The sequence below is a fragment of the Clinocottus analis genome, unplaced genomic scaffold, assembly GCF_023055335.1.
Source record: "Clinocottus analis isolate CAN_PGR_092001 unplaced genomic scaffold, fCliAna1.0.p SCAF_16, whole genome shotgun sequence".
Taxonomy (NCBI): domain Eukaryota; kingdom Metazoa; phylum Chordata; class Actinopteri; order Perciformes; family Cottidae; genus Clinocottus; species Clinocottus analis.
Window position 1 is genome coordinate 11,818,023 of NW_027175887.1, and position 17,214 is coordinate 11,835,236.

The following is a 17,214-nucleotide window of genomic DNA, read 5'->3' on the forward strand; positions in this document are numbered from 1 at the left end:
AAGCCAGTTTTACGAAGGAATCCATAGTCGTCATTCTGTGCAAGTTCATCTGATGTTAATAAGGCTTCAGCACCTTGATTTATTTAAATTAAGTAAGTATCCTTCAAAGTTAGTCTTTCTAGAGCAATAGAGCATGCAATAGTAACACAAAGAGGAGAATAGACAACAACAAAAAAGACCAAACATGAGTAACAATGCCACGCTGTTGCTTGTGGTGACAGGAAGTTGCATAATACAGCGTTTTTTGTATTTGGATCTTCTGTATTCAAGTGTATATAATACAAATTAAAAACAAAACTAGTCATCAGAACATGAGAGAGCTCACCTGTGTTCGCTTGCTGCCATCAAGTATCTGATCTCTGTGTTTGTGTGTGGGTGTAAAACCTTCTAGGTTACAGCTTCGCTGGAAATGAAACTGATCAACCAGCATTCCTGGTGGTAACATAAAGTGGAAAAAATGTTGAATTACTTCCTCCCTTTTTAATTACAATACACTCGCATCAGTGTGATCATTTTCTTCAAATACAAGCATTGCTGGTGCTTGATTCAAACAGCTATATGGGTGAAACTTCTTTAATTTTGAAAAAAAAGGAAAGTAGTAATCCCTCTTTGATGTTTTATTTGAGTTTACGCATCATGTGCCTTCTAAAAATGCAGAAAGCAGATTATTTTTATCCAAAGTTTTATGAGGAATGATTCTGTATCGTTATTGTGAGAGTCATCCTGGAATTTTATGAGCATTTTTATAATTGAAAGTAGTCCGTGCAGGTCCAGGCTTGACATTGTGTCCGATTGGCTGCACGGTGAGGTTGCCTAGGCTATAATAATCTAGTATGCATGGATCCATTTCAAGTTGTAGCATATGCATGTTTTAAAGGCTGATTATGTGTGTTTTGCTGATTTTCTTAATTCAAATTTTACTTAAGCGTTTTTCTAAATTACGATGAAGGTCACTGTTCAATATTTATTTCCATCTTGTAGTTGCCATGAATGTTTTCAGTAAAGTGTCCTAACTTGTATCTGAGTCACAACTCTTCCTGAAAGTGGAGTGAAATATTGGCAGCTTGTTCTTAATAAAAGGTGCAACATGCTAAAAGAATGCAGTTGTTAAATCAAATAACCAAATGAGACCGGATTTTTAGTTATTTTGTTTTTTGTTTTTTATTTAGGCTTTCGTAAATCAAAACCAAAACTAATTGAACTTTAAGAAATTGTCAGAATAACTGATCCTTAAACTGGTGTCGTGCTTCAATAACAGCCGCGCTTTGAGGAAATTCTCATTCCAGACGTTATACTCCTGAACCAATCAACTGGGAGAGTCTGCACACACACACAAACACACAAACCAAGGCTAGAGCACAGGGGAAGATTATTATTTACCCTCTTTCCACTTCTTTTTGCAACTGTTACACTGAATGTTTTATCTTAAATAAAAATGCAAAAATATACCAATGGACGATATGATTGTGATTAAACATAATATGGCAATGCAACAATAACATAACTTTCTCCTGTTCTGGGGTACAGAGTCAAAGCACGATTGTCTGTTCCCAGTCGTCCTGTTGGCTTCGTGGTCCACGTCGTCATCCAGTACAACAACACAACTTTGGTTGTAAACATTTCTATGAGTGTTGCTCTCGGGCTCGGAAGAATCATCCACATGATTCTGTCTTTTTTCTTGTCTATTGGTTTTTCTTGGCTGGTTGGAGGAGTCCTTTTCCTGGATCACAATATACAACAGTAGTCCAAGGCCAGCAAGATTAGGAGTCCATGTTTTTATGATGTGCCTTAACCATGAATCATTAACGTTGCTTCCGAAGCGGTTTCTGAGTTGCAAGAGTTCCAGTTGGTTTCTTCCAACAGAAAACTCTCTGATCTGTCTCATGAGATGAGTGGTGATCATGTAGGTATGATCTGGATCATATACCGTCCCCATATTTACAGAAAAGTCATAATGCTGTGTCATATAAACTTGGTCTATCATCTGCTGAACTCGCAGTCCTGTGTTCGGCTCACTGACACGAATTATGATCCTGTCCATGTTACTTCCCACATACTCTGTTGCTGGTGGACTGACAACATAAGGAGGAAGTGGCATGGATGTTTCTTGGTTGAGATTGCCAATAGTGTAGTACCGGTATGGATTATTCCTATGCAGTGGTTCCAACAGCCCCTCATAGTTGCCATAATGATGTGAGCCATAATCTTCTCTGTTGGGGTCAAAGGTCAGCCATATGACGTTGTTCTCATCGATGTCCACTGTGTTAGCAAACCAGTAGAGCAGCAGGAGACTGTGTTTGGGCACAGATTGACCAAAGCTGATTTTCTTCAAACCGTTGATTGATTGAAGCTTCGGTACAGCCAACACTGAGGTCACGGCGAGGAGCAGAGCTCCACAGCACATTGTGAATATTCCTGACATCCTCATCATCCTGTAGAGATATAAAAAAAAAGATTCCTCCCATTATTTAGCCATAATGTACCAATCTCAATATATTTGTTGCTCGAGATTCATTGAATGGCTGTTTTCATTAATCTATTTTTCTCCCACTAGGGCCTAAGTAATGGATAGGATTACTATTTTTAAAGTGTCTCAAAACAAAGACGGGTGGCCATACGAACATAGGCTTAACACAGGTTTTGTTGTCATTCTTCCTGCTCATACTGACCAGAAGCAATACACAATCCTCAAACTTACAAATATATGTGGCATAGACTATCTGAAATTAATTGAAATCATTAATCTGAAAGTTAATCAAATCAAGCATTTTCCTCAGTTACTGTGTTTTTACCAAATCCCTTTTCACGAACACTCACACGGAATAATTTTGGTAAATGCTTCACCAATCATGCAGAATAGTGCCAGGATAAAGACAATAAAACAAAACATCATCACAGAATAAAGAGTGCTCACCTGCGTTGGTCTGCTGTTAGTTTTCTGGTCTGTGTTTGGGAGCTCCTGTTCAACTCCTTTTCAGTTTATGGTTTCCCTGAAAGTGAAACTTGCAAAATCAAGTGTTGCTTGTCGGGACAGAAGTTGCATAATACAGCTGATTTGGATCTTCTGTATTCACGGATATAATACGAATTAAACAAAACCATTAACGGAAATTATCTTTATCTATCTCCTTTTTAGAGAAAACAAATGCGATGTGAAAAACTTAAATGTCTCGATGCATTTATTAAACAGAAACTTGGAATAATTCAATTGAATGGACAGAGCTCTTCACCACGGAGGGTTCGGCGGTCTGACCCAGGAAAATAGGTCAACATGAGTTTTATGCATGTACAATTATTGAAATGTTTGCCTTTTTTCCCTCCCCCTTGCTCCTCCTCGCAGGGTCCTCCTTCTTCCCACCAGACAAGCCTTGGTAACTGTCTGGAATATGTTGTTTAGCTGCGGCCTTGAGAGGCAAGAGTGAGAGACACGAAGGCAAAACAAAACCAAAGGAAACTAAAACAATAAAAAGATACATTCTGTTATTGTCCCACTTCGATGGCGCCCATCTGACTAGGTCAAGATGAGTTGAACTCCGCTTTCATAGTTGAGTAATACTCACATTGAGAAAACAGCACTGATACATTTCCACCACAGTAATCGGAATATGACAGAGCTCACCTGCGTTCGTTTGCTGCCGTCAGGTATCTGATCCGTATTTATGAGGGTGTGCGTAAGACCTTCTAGGGTTACAGCTTCGCTGAAAATGAAACTGGCTTCACGAATACTGCTGGTGGTAACGAGAAGTCCAACAATAGTTTGATTACTTCCTTTTTATTGTATTAAAATAAAGACACTCGAATAAGTGTTGTCGTTAATTATAGTTTAATAAACAAAACCAGAGATGAAATAAAATCTTTTTTTGTTATGTATTTATATACACATACTATTTCTTATCAGGAAGAATCCGCTGAATCACATTTACAAAAAAGCAAATGTCAAGCACAGAAAAAAAAATCCTCCTGGTCGATGTTCACGAGTACTGTCTGATTCTTTTTTTCAAGCGATTAATGAATCTTGTGGGCTTCGTGGTCCTCGTCGCTCTCAAAACGTTTTACTGTTGCACATATACTTATTTGAACCGTTTTTGTTATTTTGGACTTCATTATTTGCCCTCTTTACACTACTTAATGCAACAGTTGCACTGAAATGTGTCATTTTCTCAAATAAGAATACAAAAATATACAAATAGACGATACGATTGTGATAAAACATAATATGGCAATACAACAACAACAACAGCGCTTCCTCCTGCTCTTTGGGACAGAGTCCATGCCTGACTCTCTGTTCCGAGTCACCCTGTTGGCTTTGTGATCCACGTCGTCATTCATTACAACAACACAACTTTGGTTGTAAACATTTCTATGAGCTTTGCTTTCGCGCTTAGAAGAATCACCCAAATGGTTCTGTCTTTTTTCTTTTCTGTTGGTTTTTCTTGGCTGGTAAAAGGAGTCCTTTTCCTGGATCACAATATACAACAACAGTCCAAGGCCAGCAAGATTAGGAGGGCATGTGTTTAAGATGTACCTTAACCATGAATCATCAACGTTGCTTCCGAAGCGGTTTCTGAGCTGTACGAGTTCCAGTTGGTTTCTTCCAACAGAAAACTCTCTGATCTGTCTCATGAGATTAGTGGTGATCATGTAGGTATGATCTGGATCATATACCGTCCCCATATTTTCAGAAAAGTCATAATGCTGTGTCATATAAACTTGGTCTATTATCTGCTGAACTCGCCGTCCTGTGTTCTGCTCACTGACACGAATTATGATCCTGTCCATGTTACTTCCCACATACTCTGTTGCTGGTGGACTGACAACATAAGGAGGAAGTGGCATGGATGTTTCTTGGTTGAGATTGCCAACAGTGTAGTACCGGTATGGAGTATTCCTATGCAGTGGTTCCAACAGCCCCTCATAGTTGCCATAATGATGTGAGCCATAATCTTCTCTGTTGGGGTCAAAGGTCAGCCATATGACGTTGTTCTCATCGATGTCCACTGTGTTAGCAAACCAGTAGAGCAGCAAGAGACTGTGTTTGGGCACAGATTGACCAAAGCTGATTTTCTTCAAACCGTTGATTGATTGAAGCTTCGGTACAGCCGACACTGAGGTCACGGCGAGGAGCAGAGCTCCACAGCACATTGTGAATATTCCTGACATCCCCATCATCCTGTAGAGATATAAAAATATATATATATATATATTTCTTCCTTTTTTATTTAGCCAAACTGTACCAATCTCAATTTATTTGGAGCTAGAGATGAATCTAATGGCTATTTCCATAATTTGATTAATCTATCTGTTGAATATCTCACACACTCATGCATAACAAACGAGTAGGATGACCATTTTTAACACTTTCGGAACTCGCAACGCTGATCCGCGGTTTACAATGTTTACGCAGTGTTTCTATTCATAGCTCCGTGTGAAAACGGTGCAGAAATATGGTTAAAATGTTACTGAATGCTCCAGACTCTTCACTATGTTGTGTCTGTTAGATCGTACGTGACTCTGACAGAAGCTCAGAGCCTGTGGCGTTTGTCGAGATCCGCCTTTCATCATAATTTGTCGATTGTTTTCTGTCGACATTTTGTGTGAAACTACCCAATGAACACTCAGGAAATCCCTAAGGACCCACCCACCTCACACTGCAAAAAGACACTGGTTTTCAGTTAGATACACAACACACCCACCAACCTGAAAACCAGTGTTTTCTTGCAGTGTATTGCAAAACACTGACCAGAGAGAGACAGCAGCTCAGATCAGCCGTTCAGTATTACACTGCGAGACGCGACAACCATACGCCAGTAAAGAGTACATAGTACATACATACAGAGTACATATGATGTTCTTGTTCTGAAAACTGTTCTTGAAGAAACTGAAACACGCACATCGTGTGAACATAGTAAATAGTTTTTTTTTATATAGAACATATTTTATTCTTCTGAAAACCGTGACAGACGCATTAAAAAAATTATAATACAAAATGTTGTCTAAAACATTTATTTGCATTTATCTACCATTTTATTCAAATGTTTCACTGCTTTTGTGAATAGAAGACTTTTGGTTAACAAATTTCAAGCATCAAAACAGTTTGTCCACTTGAGTAAAGGTATGTTTTCTAAAGAGATTTGAAGAATTTCAAAAATCAAGCTTCAATTTCTTAGCTTTAGAGCCATATTATCTCTTTACACTTCTGCCTAAAGAGAATGGTCCCTCATGATATAGAGATTGTTCTGCAAATGTTGATATAACACATGGGTATGTATCTCATATACAAGTGGCTTTCTTTTCAAAGTGAATTTAAGAAATTATATAAAATCAAAAAAATGACCTCAGTCCCCAGAGGGTTAAAGTATGTCTCAAAACAAAGACGGTTGGCCACATGAACATAGAAACAGGTTTTGTTATCATTCTTCCTGCTCATACAGACCAGTAAGAGGAAGACCCGTATGAGGAAGCAATACACATTCTTCAAACGTACAAATACATTTTGCAAAGACTATCTGAAATTAATGTGAGACTGTGTTTTTACCTAAATCCTTTTCTGGAACGCTTTCAATGAATAATTAAGGTAAATGCTTCACTTATCATGCAGAGTAGTGCCAGGATAAAGCCTAAAAACAAAACCTGATTGTAGAATAAAGAGTGCTTACCAGCGTTGGTCTGCTGCCGTTTAGTTGTCTGATCTGTGTTTATGAGTGACTGTCCAACTCCTTTCAGTTCATGGTTTCCCTGAAAATGAAACTTGAGAAATCAAGTGTTACTCGTGATGAAAGGAAGTTGCATAAAACAGCTGTTTTGTCTTTGGATATTCTTTATGCTCACAAGCATTACTAGTGGTAACAAGAAGTCTTATAATAGTGTGATTACTTCCTCCTCTTAAATTACAATAAATGCACCCATCAGTGTGATCGGTAAACACAAAACCAGAGATGAAAGGAACTCCTGTTTATTTTCTTTTTTTTTTTTTCTTCAAACGCAAGCTTTACTGGTGGTTGAAGGACATCTGATTCATACAGCTCTATGCGTGTAATGTCTTTAATTTTGAGAAAAAAAAGGAAAGTAGTTATCTCGTTTTGATGGTTTAATTGAGTTTACTGGTCATGTGCTCTCTTAAAACTGTGGAAAGCAGATTATTTTCATCCAAAATTTTGGGAGGAATGGTTCTGTATCGTTATTCCGAGAGTCATCCTGGAATTTTACGTGCATTTTTCTAATGGAAAGTAGTCTGTGCAAGTCCAGACTTGACATTGTGTCCTATTGGCTGCACGGTGAGAATGCCAGGGCTATAATTATCTAGCATGCATGGATCAATTTCAAGTTGTTGCATATGCTTGTTTTATCGGCTCATTATGCATGTTTTGCTACTTTTCAATTTCAAATTTTCACTGTTCAATATTTATTATTTTCTAGTTGCCATGAATGTTTTCAGTAAAGTGTCCTAAATTGTATCTGTGTCACAACTCTTCCTGAAAGTGGAGTGAAATATTGGCAGGTTGTCAGATTTTTATTGGTTTTACTATTTTATGTCATCTGCCTCAAATATGGTAAATTAGTTCAGGGAAGAGTTTGCCAGAAGTTGTGTGTTGAGAGTCAAAGATGACCTGCAACCAGACATCCAAATCTAGCTGTTTTCTGGTGTGCAGTTAGTTGGTGGCATGTTGCTGGTTGGTGGCATGTTGCTGGTTGGTGGCGTGTTGCTGGTTGGTGCCGTGTTGCTGGTTGGTGGGGTGTAGCTGATAGGGGGTTTGTTGCTGGTTGGTGGCGTGTTGCTGGTTGGTGGCGTGTTGCTGGTTGGTGGCGTGTTGCTGGTTGGTGGCGTGCAGCTCGTTGGTGGTTTGCAGCTCGTTGGTGGTTTGCAGCTGGTTGGTGGTTTGCAGCTGGTTGGTGGTTTGCAGCTGGTTGGTGGTTTGCAGCTGGTTGGTGGTTTGCAGCTGGTTGGTGGTTTGCAGCTGGTTGGTGGTTTGCAGCTGGTTGGTGGTTTGCAGCTTGTTGGTGGTTTGCAGCTGGTTGGTGGAGTGTTGCTGGTTGGTGGTTTGCAGCTGGTTGGTGGTTTGCAGCTGGTTGGTGGTTTGCAGCTGGTTGGTGGTTTGCAGCTGGTTGGTGGTTTGCAGCTGGTTGGTGGCGTGTTGCTGGTTGGTGGTTTGCAGTTGGTTGGTGGTTTGCAGCTGGTTGGTGGAGTGTTGCTGGTTGGTGGAGTGTTGCTGGTTGGTGGTTTGCAGCTGGTTGGTGGTTTGCAGTTGGTTGGTGGCGTGTATGTATTGTCTGGTCTGTTTTGTTGGGTAAAAGTGTACCTTTCCTTGATCACAATATACAACAGCAGTCCAAGGCCAGCATGTTCACCCCATGTGTTTCTGATGTGGAAAACATCAGCGTTACTTTCAAAGCAGTTGCTGAGTTGCAACAGTTGCTGGTGGTCTTCCCCCACAGAAAACTCTCTGATCTGTCTCAAGAGGTTGGTAGTGATCCTGTAGGTATGATCTGGATCATAGTCCCGCTCATACTTAATATGCTGTGTGATATAAACTTGGTCAATCATCTGCTGAGCTCGTCGTCCTATGTTCGGCTCCCTGACACGAATTATGATCCTGTCCCTGTTACTGCCCACAAACTCCGTTAGGGGGCGGACAACGTAAGGAGGAAGTTGCATGGAGGTTTTTTGATTGAGACTGCCAATAGTGTAGTACTGGTAATTGACATGTCCCCAAGGGAAGTCGTCCAACATTCCCTCGTAGTTGCCATAATGATGTGAGCCATAAGCTCTACTCTCTGGGTCAAAGGTCAGCGTCATGTCGTCATTCTCGTCCATGTCCACTACGTTGGCAAACCAGTAAAGCAGCAAAAGACTGTGTTTGGGCACAGATGGACCAAAGTTGATTTCCTTCAAATCGTTAATTGAATCGAGCTCTTGCTGTACAGCCGACATTTTTATAGACATGATTTATTTGTATCACTTTGCTTATCTGCTATTTTTAAAACTCAGCATATTTATAATGGTTCGTCATTTAAAAGATTCATGTACTTTCTGTTATCTTTTACTAATTAAATAAACAACCACAAAGAGAACAAACAGGAAAATAAATAAAAATGTGTCTGTAGCAGTTTCCTCTTAGGGCGGTCAGATCGCAGCCTTATTTGGCTGTTGAAGCTCAGCGACCCTCACCAAAAATCTACGAAAATGTAGTGTAGTTTAAAGCGTAAACGAGACCTATGTCTATTGTTTACTACTGCCCCTGAACGCAACATACTTAAATATAGTCAGCTTGATGTTACAGACTTGTTGCAGGATGTTGTGACTTTTAATTTAAATTATGAAGTTGTCTTTATTGAGTCATAATCTATCGAGAGATCCATCGCAGAATCTATTTTAGTCAGATTGCCATATGAACATTGAGACAGGTTTTGCTTGTTACTATTGTTCCTGCTCACCAGAGTTAAAGTATTACAAGAATCCATAGTCCTCATTCTTTGCAAACATGTATTTGTAAATTCATATGAGCCATTTCCAAAGATGATTTGAGTTGAATTCTTCAGCAGCTATGTAGAGTAGTCTACCGATGCTTACTAAAAACAAAACTAATAGAGCTTACCCGTGTTGGTCTGTCTCCATCAAGTATTCGATTTCAGTGTAGGTGTAACTAGGTTTCATTGTCGCTCTAAATGAAACTGGCTAAACAAGATGGTCATTAATAGTTCAATTACTTCCTTGTTTTTTTTTAGTATTGGCATTTTGTTTATAGCATTTTAGGGATTATCTGCCTAAAAACAGATGCATTTGACACATTTTTACTACTACTGTATATCTACTAAACTTTATATTTTTAGTTAAACATTTTGTAACGACATGCACTGCTGCAGCTCTCCCAGCAACCAGCAGGAGATGCTGTCTCCCAGCAACCAGCAGGAGATGCTGTCTCACAGGTATTTGGTCTCTCACACCTAAAAGGTATCAAGCCTGGAGCTTGTGAAAGCGTTGTGGCAGTGCTGCATTTAAAGGCCATTATAGTTTACATTTCAAAATCTGCCAAACGGCAGATCAGCGGTCTTGCTCAGTTTGTTTACATGCAGCACCGTTTGTTGTGAGGCTGCCGTAGCTGTTTTTTAGGTCTTCTATAAATCATCTTAACTGAGGAAATACTTCTTATTTTCATGTGACACCCTTGATATCCTGTATGGAGACTTTGGTATTCCCTGTAGGAAGGACGGAAAGAAAGTTAAATACACACAAAGGAAACATTTTAGTTTCTCTGTGGTCACCACCCACATCTTTCACATGGGCAGCACAAGAGCATCATACAAGCACTGCCTCCTAACAATGCTCAACATCTACCGTGCTGCCAGAGATGCTGATAATTCAGTAAGCAATATGGTTTGTTGACAAGAAATTGATGACACTAACTGTTATAACGGCAAACTTGCAGGGCACCAGATATCTCCCTGTGTTCCCTTTTAATACAATTGTAATACGCTCACAAACGTTCATCTACCCTTACTGTCAAAGGAAAATACATCCACTGATGCATTTAATGAAATCGAGCCAGTGATTCATGCTACTTCTATCCATCAAGTTGTTTTGAAAGTCCTTGGACAGCTGCAGGGAACACAGTCAGGAGTCAGCCAGGCAGCCCGCTACTCCGCCTGCCAATACATGACACCATCTTGGCTGTCACGTATCTGAGATGGCCGTGTCCCCAGCATGGCCGCTACTCTTGAATAAAGCAGCATGCCAAGCCATGTCGGATCAAACTAATGATTGCTGGCTCCAGATGCATGCATGCAGGGTTGACTCGGGAGGCAGCGACTTTAAGAAGAATCTTCGACGAGGAGGGAATGGAAATGTTTTTTTTTTTTTACTTCCAAAAGATCTTGTTTTGACCTATTAGTGACATTTGTGAGGTCATGTGTCAGCTTGCATAGCTTCATAGTTGACGCAGACTGAGCTGTAGTAAAACCTGCAGTGGAGTATATTGGGCGTCAGTGGCGATTCGGGGAACACAGATTTATACTCTAAACTCTGGGGAGGTCAGAAAGACTTTGACTCGAGGGATTGGGGTAAAAGAGAGAAACAAGCCCGAGTTATTAGTGAGCACAAAAGATGGTAAAAGAGTTCGGCTCCAGAGAGGCAGTGGTGTGGGAAAGAGGCTCGAGGAGAAGTTTGTTTTAAGAGCTCAGAGTTGTTCAGCCCTTTCATTTGTCTTTTTTAACAACAAAGCAACTATGCCATGTCGGCAGATACTGCTGCGCCATGAAATTCATTGGATTTGGGTGTTAAATGTTTTGCATTAAATGGCAAACAGAAAAGAGAAAGAACATGTTGCTTTTTTTGCCTCTTTCCTTGCAATGTAAAATGTAATTAGTTTAGTCTCTTTGTCCCCCAGAATGTGGCAAGCTTTATCTGGAGTTATGGTAGGCGTAGCATTTAATACCTATGGTCATGTCTGCATCAAAGACAGGACTACATTGTAAAGAACCAATGCCTTCAATAACTCCAGTAGTATTCACTGTTAAATACATGAAAATAGGTGTGGGGAATAAAACTAGCAGAAACCAATAAGCTCCAGTAGCGTCTACCCGCACAAGTTAACCTCCTTTATCTACATTTTAGCATCCCCTGTTTAAACGCTGCACTTTTATTGGGGCGATAAAGATAGAGGGAAATGAAAAGGAGGCAAAAACTGAACAGTTTTAAGACAGGGGGCCGTAGTTTGGGGAAAATGTACCGTTTCCCACATTGTAAAACTAAGTATAACAGTGGTTTATGTCAACTCCTTATTTGGTAAGTCCGGGTTTTGATCGCACCAACACTTCCGTGTTTTTTTTTGTGTCATTGTATCTGTGTATAAATATTGTATTTTGTGCAGAATTTTGAATGCCTATAACGATGCTTTAGATTGTTTAGATGGACATGCTATATATGCTGCACTGGGTGTAGCAGGCATTTAATATTGAGGTGCCAGCATGTGCCGGGAGAGAGGTTTATCTTGGCAGTAAAGTGTGTAATGAAATGAAACTAATCCATCTTTCCAGCTTGTTGTCCCTGCTTTTTAAGTAACATAACTCTTCATCTGGAGGAATGCAGGTGTTGCCCTGAGTGTGTCTGTAATGTGGCTGTAAGGTTGTACTCAAGCCCCTGCCCTGTATAATTACACTTCCTGTGAGGCTGGAGACAGCTGTTTACTCTCCTCTTTAATCACACAAATACATACTCCATAAGAATAGTAATTAGCCAAAGTAATTGGTTCGTTCCCAGGTAAAAAAAAAAAGTTAAGGCTGAATTTAATAGAAAAGCTGCAAATGTTAAGGCACTTTTGAGTTTGATTTTCATTTAACTGTCTTTATCTCTCTGGGTTCCCTGCTAAACAATAAATATGAATGTTGTAAAACTGCTGTTTTTAGATGATTGTCGCTGCCGGATTGTCTTTCTGTTTGCTGTGAAAACAACCAGCTTTTTCAACATTTTCTCCCTTTTTGAGAAATAACATGACTCCTTTATGTCGTCCTCGCAATTTGCAACACACAAGAATGCCTGAATCGGATGCCTGTGGAAACGGTAGCCCGACTCGTAAATGACGCCAATAACTCAAAGGTGTTGCGCACCAAAGTGTTTGTTTGTATCTGGAAACTTGGAAGTGGAGCGCATCAGTGCACCAAGAGATGACAAAGGGAGTCTTAGTCGTTTGATGTGATGAATGCAGAGCCTGAGGAGCAGATGAAAGGGTCAGATCAGATAATTAGGGTTGTACATCCCAGGAGTTTTGGCAGAGGGACGTTCAGCTGGCCCAAAGGCTCGTTCATCAGTGTAGATGCACTTTTTCTCTCGCATGCTATTTTTTAGTAAAACTATTTCATTTTTGTTGTCTGTGTGTGCACTGGTCAGAAGCTTTTTCTCTTTTTGTGTTAAATGTGTCTGTGGGATGAGGAGTGGGGGATTTAAAGGAAGTGGGCGTGTCTGCATGCTCTGTCACATGACCTGCCTGGGTGGGAGGGGCAGGCAGGGAGCTTCCAGAGCCTCAGCAGAGTTTGGCCTCTCACTGGAGCGCTGTGCTTTGGCAGGGGACGACTCGTACACACATACACACAGTTCAAACACGGTGAGTGTTTTGCATACCGGGAGAATATCTGTGCGCGTGTGTGACGTGGGTGTGTATATATGTGTGTGTGTAAGACGTGGGTGTGTTTGTAAGAAACCGGTTGGAAGTAGAGGGAGTAAATCTTCCTTTGTTGTGTACTCTTTATTTTGGCATGCTTCTTGTCTTCACTGGAACAACAGATTTGATAATCCGTTTTTTACCATTCTTGAATTGATGAATATTTCTGCATGCCTTCCATACTTGACTCGGGAACCTAGCTGTTTATGTATGTCTGTCATTTTTAGCAGTTGCGTGTCGGGCTTAAAATGCAGCTTACTGTTGATACATTTGCTTCAAAGAAAAGTGTTTTTGGAGTCACACATATCAGTGTGAGTTTTCTTTTATTGGCATGTGGGTGTACTTGCATGTTCATGTAATTACATCGTTGAGGTTTTACATTCCCTCTGTCTTTCATCCTCTTTTTTATTTCTTCATGTCTCCTCCCTCCTGACATTGTCCACACACTGGGTGTGTTTTGCTGTTCCTGACATCGATCGTGTGCGTGTGTGTGTGTGTGTGTGTGTGTGTGTGTGTGTGTGTGTGTCACACAAAGTGAAAGGTTGGTGCTACACTTGTGGTTAGGAGGCTCCACAGAGTTTTGTTTTGGCTTTGGGAAGTACAGTGAAGGAATCCTCTTGATGATCATTCTTTTTTACTGGGAAACGCTGTAACATTTTGACCGATATTAAAAAGAAATAAAAAAGTGTTCTGTTCTTTGTTCACCCCATACAGTTTCTCTTTTAAAGTAATCTTTTTACATCTACTTTTCTGATTAGTCTCTCTGTCTGTGCTTTAGTGTGAACGTGAGCTTTTGACTCACTGCCGATGTGGCAGCAGTTGGAAGAAGTTGAGCCCCTGCAGTGTATCACCCTTTGTTACCTCGGGTTGACCTGAGGAATACAAGGCATTGCTCTCTGATAACAGCAAATTGATGGAAAACAGCAACCACCCTTCACCTTTAAGAGAGTCACCCCCCCTCATTTTCGCCTCACAAGCATGCGCACAGACTTTGACTGACACGCACGCACGCACGCACACACACACACACACACACACACACACAGCTGTTGAAAGGAGCTCTGTTGTGGCCCCTGTGCATTGCCAGGCGAGAACAGACAGTGGCCTTTCACCAGTGTTTGATGGGATGCTGAAAAGGTCATCGTTACCTTCTGTATCTTGAATGTCTTTGTGTGTCTGTAGGTTTGATAAGTCAGTGCAGTAAGATTATGTGTCTGTTGTGGAATTCAGCATCTTAACTTTGTAATGCAAAATATCTCATGAATGTAACCGGAGCTCTTTTCCTCTGTAGCTGGACATGCTGCACATTCTCAGAATAGCATGTTTTCTAGTTTATCGATGTTGTGTTTGTTATAGGAATGAGTTTTAAAATGTGAGGTAAGAGAATTGTTGCGTCAGTTGTCACGTTACCTTTAAAACCTATGGCATACAGAAACTAAATGGTTTCATTCAGCTGACATTCATAAACAGAACCTGGAACTGCTCGTCCATCACAAAAAGATCAGCTGTGAATCAGGACATACTATAATGTAGTAAAGGCAGAAACAGTATGTGTAGGAGCTGATATTATCACACAGGACAGTGGGTCTTTTCCCGTTTACCGTAGGGTGTCCCAGCTTTTACCTGAGTATTATAAGATGTGGAATATTTCTAAAAGTCTCTGAATGTTTCAATATACTGACATTAATAATGAATAAAATAATTCTATATTCTGCTGCATACCGACATGCAACTAAATGTGAGAATCTGGTTTTCGTAGAGCTTTACATCTTCTGACATCACCCTGATGTGAGCTATGTGTGAAGACTGAGGTCAGATTCCTGAGCCCCCTGACCCTGTAGACCGTGCTTGCTGTCAGAGAACCATTTCACTGATACACTTTGACCCGCACACGTAGATTGAAAACTACACGGCTAGCTACCACGGCCTGGCTAATGACTTTAACAACTCCCGTCAGTGAGCAGCTAGCAGATAATAGCTAGCTAAATTAGTATTTAGTCTGTTTCTAACAACCTCAGACAATTGGAAACGTCCTGATTCAGTAATCTTTTGTGTAAACATCCTTAGAGGTTAATGTTAAGCAGTTGCTTCAGGCTATAATAATAAAAGTTCAAAGTTGTCATTCGCAGCAATGTAATATTGCAACTGAATTTCTTTCCTTTAAAGATGTTAAGTCAGAAATTAAATAAATGAGCTTTGGATTAAGGAGTTAGTCTATAAGGTTAAGTACTCTTGTTTTTCATAATACATAGATTAAACCATGCATAATGCCCGTTGTTGCAGTTGAAGAACCTTTTCTTATGAGCGCCTCCATGTCAAAGGCCGTTAAAGAGGCTAAAAAGACAACAGCCCTCTTGTGCACAACCACCAGTGAAGACTGAACACATTCCGCTGGCAGTCTAGACAAACCTGTGGTCTTCTACTGTCTTTACTGCAATTTACAAACATTTCTCAAATGTCTGTAGCTTCGGTTCAAAGCTGTGGAAAGGTGACGAGTAGTTATCATACATGCCCTATTCATTGTCATGAATAGAGGAAAGCGTATCGCATATGTCACACAGATCGATGTCCACTCTGTGTCCAATGCCAGGTGACACGATGAGCAAATTGGACCCTGCAAGGGTCAAAGGGCACATTTCTCAAGAGAGCAGGACGAGGAGGACTCTGGGAACTGGGCCTTGCTGCACAAACAATGTGACTTTAATTACAAAACAGACCATGTTTGCACTGCCACCACTCCAATTTCCCTCTTTTTATTAAGAGATTCACTGTCAGAGGGTGGGAAAAAGTATGAGGCTGTATGTATGTGTTTATATCCCTCCCCTGGGGTCTGAACCCATGTGTACAGGGTATCTAATTGATTCTGTGCTGGAGGGCTGTTGAAGCCCCAGTTCAAAGTAATTCAGTGGCCTTATGCTCTTTATTCTTTCCTTAATTGTGTTTGTAACATTGCTTCCTCTTCTGGGGGGAAATGTCTCACAGAAACCTTTTTTTGATTTAATCACAATGCACAAGATTTGCAGAAGAAGCATCTGTGTCACCGTCAAAACAAACAAATGTTGCCACATTAAGAAGCGACGAGACTCAAACCTTCTTTGTCCTGTCTGGGAATGTAAATAAAGGACAGGAGGAGCAGATGTTTTCAAAGAAGGCCCATGAAAAGATTTTAGAGCAGAGCAAAGATGCAAACGACCCATTTAGTGGATTAGTACGGTGTGTTTGACATGGAGCTCAAGACAAGTAGAGGAATGCCTTGGCATAAAATAAGTGAGTTCAAGCCCACTTCAAGGGATCGTGAATAATGTTGCATGCGGTCAGCCACAACAACTTTACAAGTAACTCCTTGATTAGTAGTATTACAGTAATTAAAACAAACCACAACAAGGGCCAACAAGCTAGCCCTAATACTATGTATAAACAATAGTGATGAGTCATCCTGAACGTGTTAACAGTTGTGCGTAACAGTACTGGTAAAGAAAACATGTCATATCATGGCTTATAAAAAGGAAGAAAATAGGTGGTACTTTCTCTTTTCACACACTCTTATACGTGTCTAAATAAAGGGAAAGACTTATTAAACCTTTCATTGAGTGAATCACTCTCCTGCATATGAACTTCTCTTGGTCAAAGTTTCCAGTCCTTTTTTTTTTTTTTTTTTTCCTCTGGATTCCTCTCTTGTGATTTCAAGTCCGTTCGTACAGACCACTGGTTTGTCATAAAGGGTATAACCTCACCGCCACTCATTTACAACCTAAACTGGGAACTCAACCTCTGACCTGCTCGCCATGCTGTTAAGATCAACACCCTGGACAGCTGATGCATGGCTCAGTGGTTTTGACCTCATCTCCACTAAACGTAGAAGAACTATAACTTTGACTGTGTTCTTCTTTTCTTTAAAAAAAGCAACATAAAGGGGCATGTTCAACTGGTTTAAACTGTATTTACTTGGCTGTTTCAAGGCCTGCGTGTAGTTTGTGAGGAATCACCTAAATGGGGAATAAATCACAAATTCTCCTTTTCCCGGTTTCCTCCCCGCCTCCTCTTTTCATTCCAAACTCCTCCC

General features: G+C 40.5%; 2 protein-coding genes across 5 annotated transcripts in view; one reads left to right on the forward strand and one right to left on the reverse strand.

The window, feature by feature from the left end:
* The window catches only part of septin9a (septin 9a), a 56,356-nt gene that overhangs the window by 26,311 nt on the left and 12,831 nt on the right, over nucleotides 1-17,214 (forward strand). The window contains exon 1 of one of the 4 annotated variants that reach the window (XM_068577986.1): nucleotides 13,028-13,094. The exons of the other annotated variants lie outside the window; for them this stretch is intronic. The gene's annotated coding sequence lies outside the window, so the exon portion shown is untranslated. Of the gene's footprint in view, nucleotides 1-13,027; nucleotides 13,095-17,214 lie in introns of those variants that run through there. 4 annotated transcript variants of the gene reach the window in all.
* On the reverse strand, nucleotides 204-3,238 carry LOC137786245 (uncharacterized). Its single transcript, XM_068577987.1, has 2 exons — nucleotides 2,915-3,238; nucleotides 204-2,432 (listed from the first exon to the last, which is right to left on the reverse strand). Exon 2 carries the CDS (start codon nucleotides 2,429-2,431, stop codon nucleotides 1,421-1,423), a length of 1,011 nt encoding a protein of 336 aa, XP_068434088.1. The 5' UTR covers nucleotide 2,432; nucleotides 2,915-3,238; the 3' UTR covers nucleotides 204-1,420.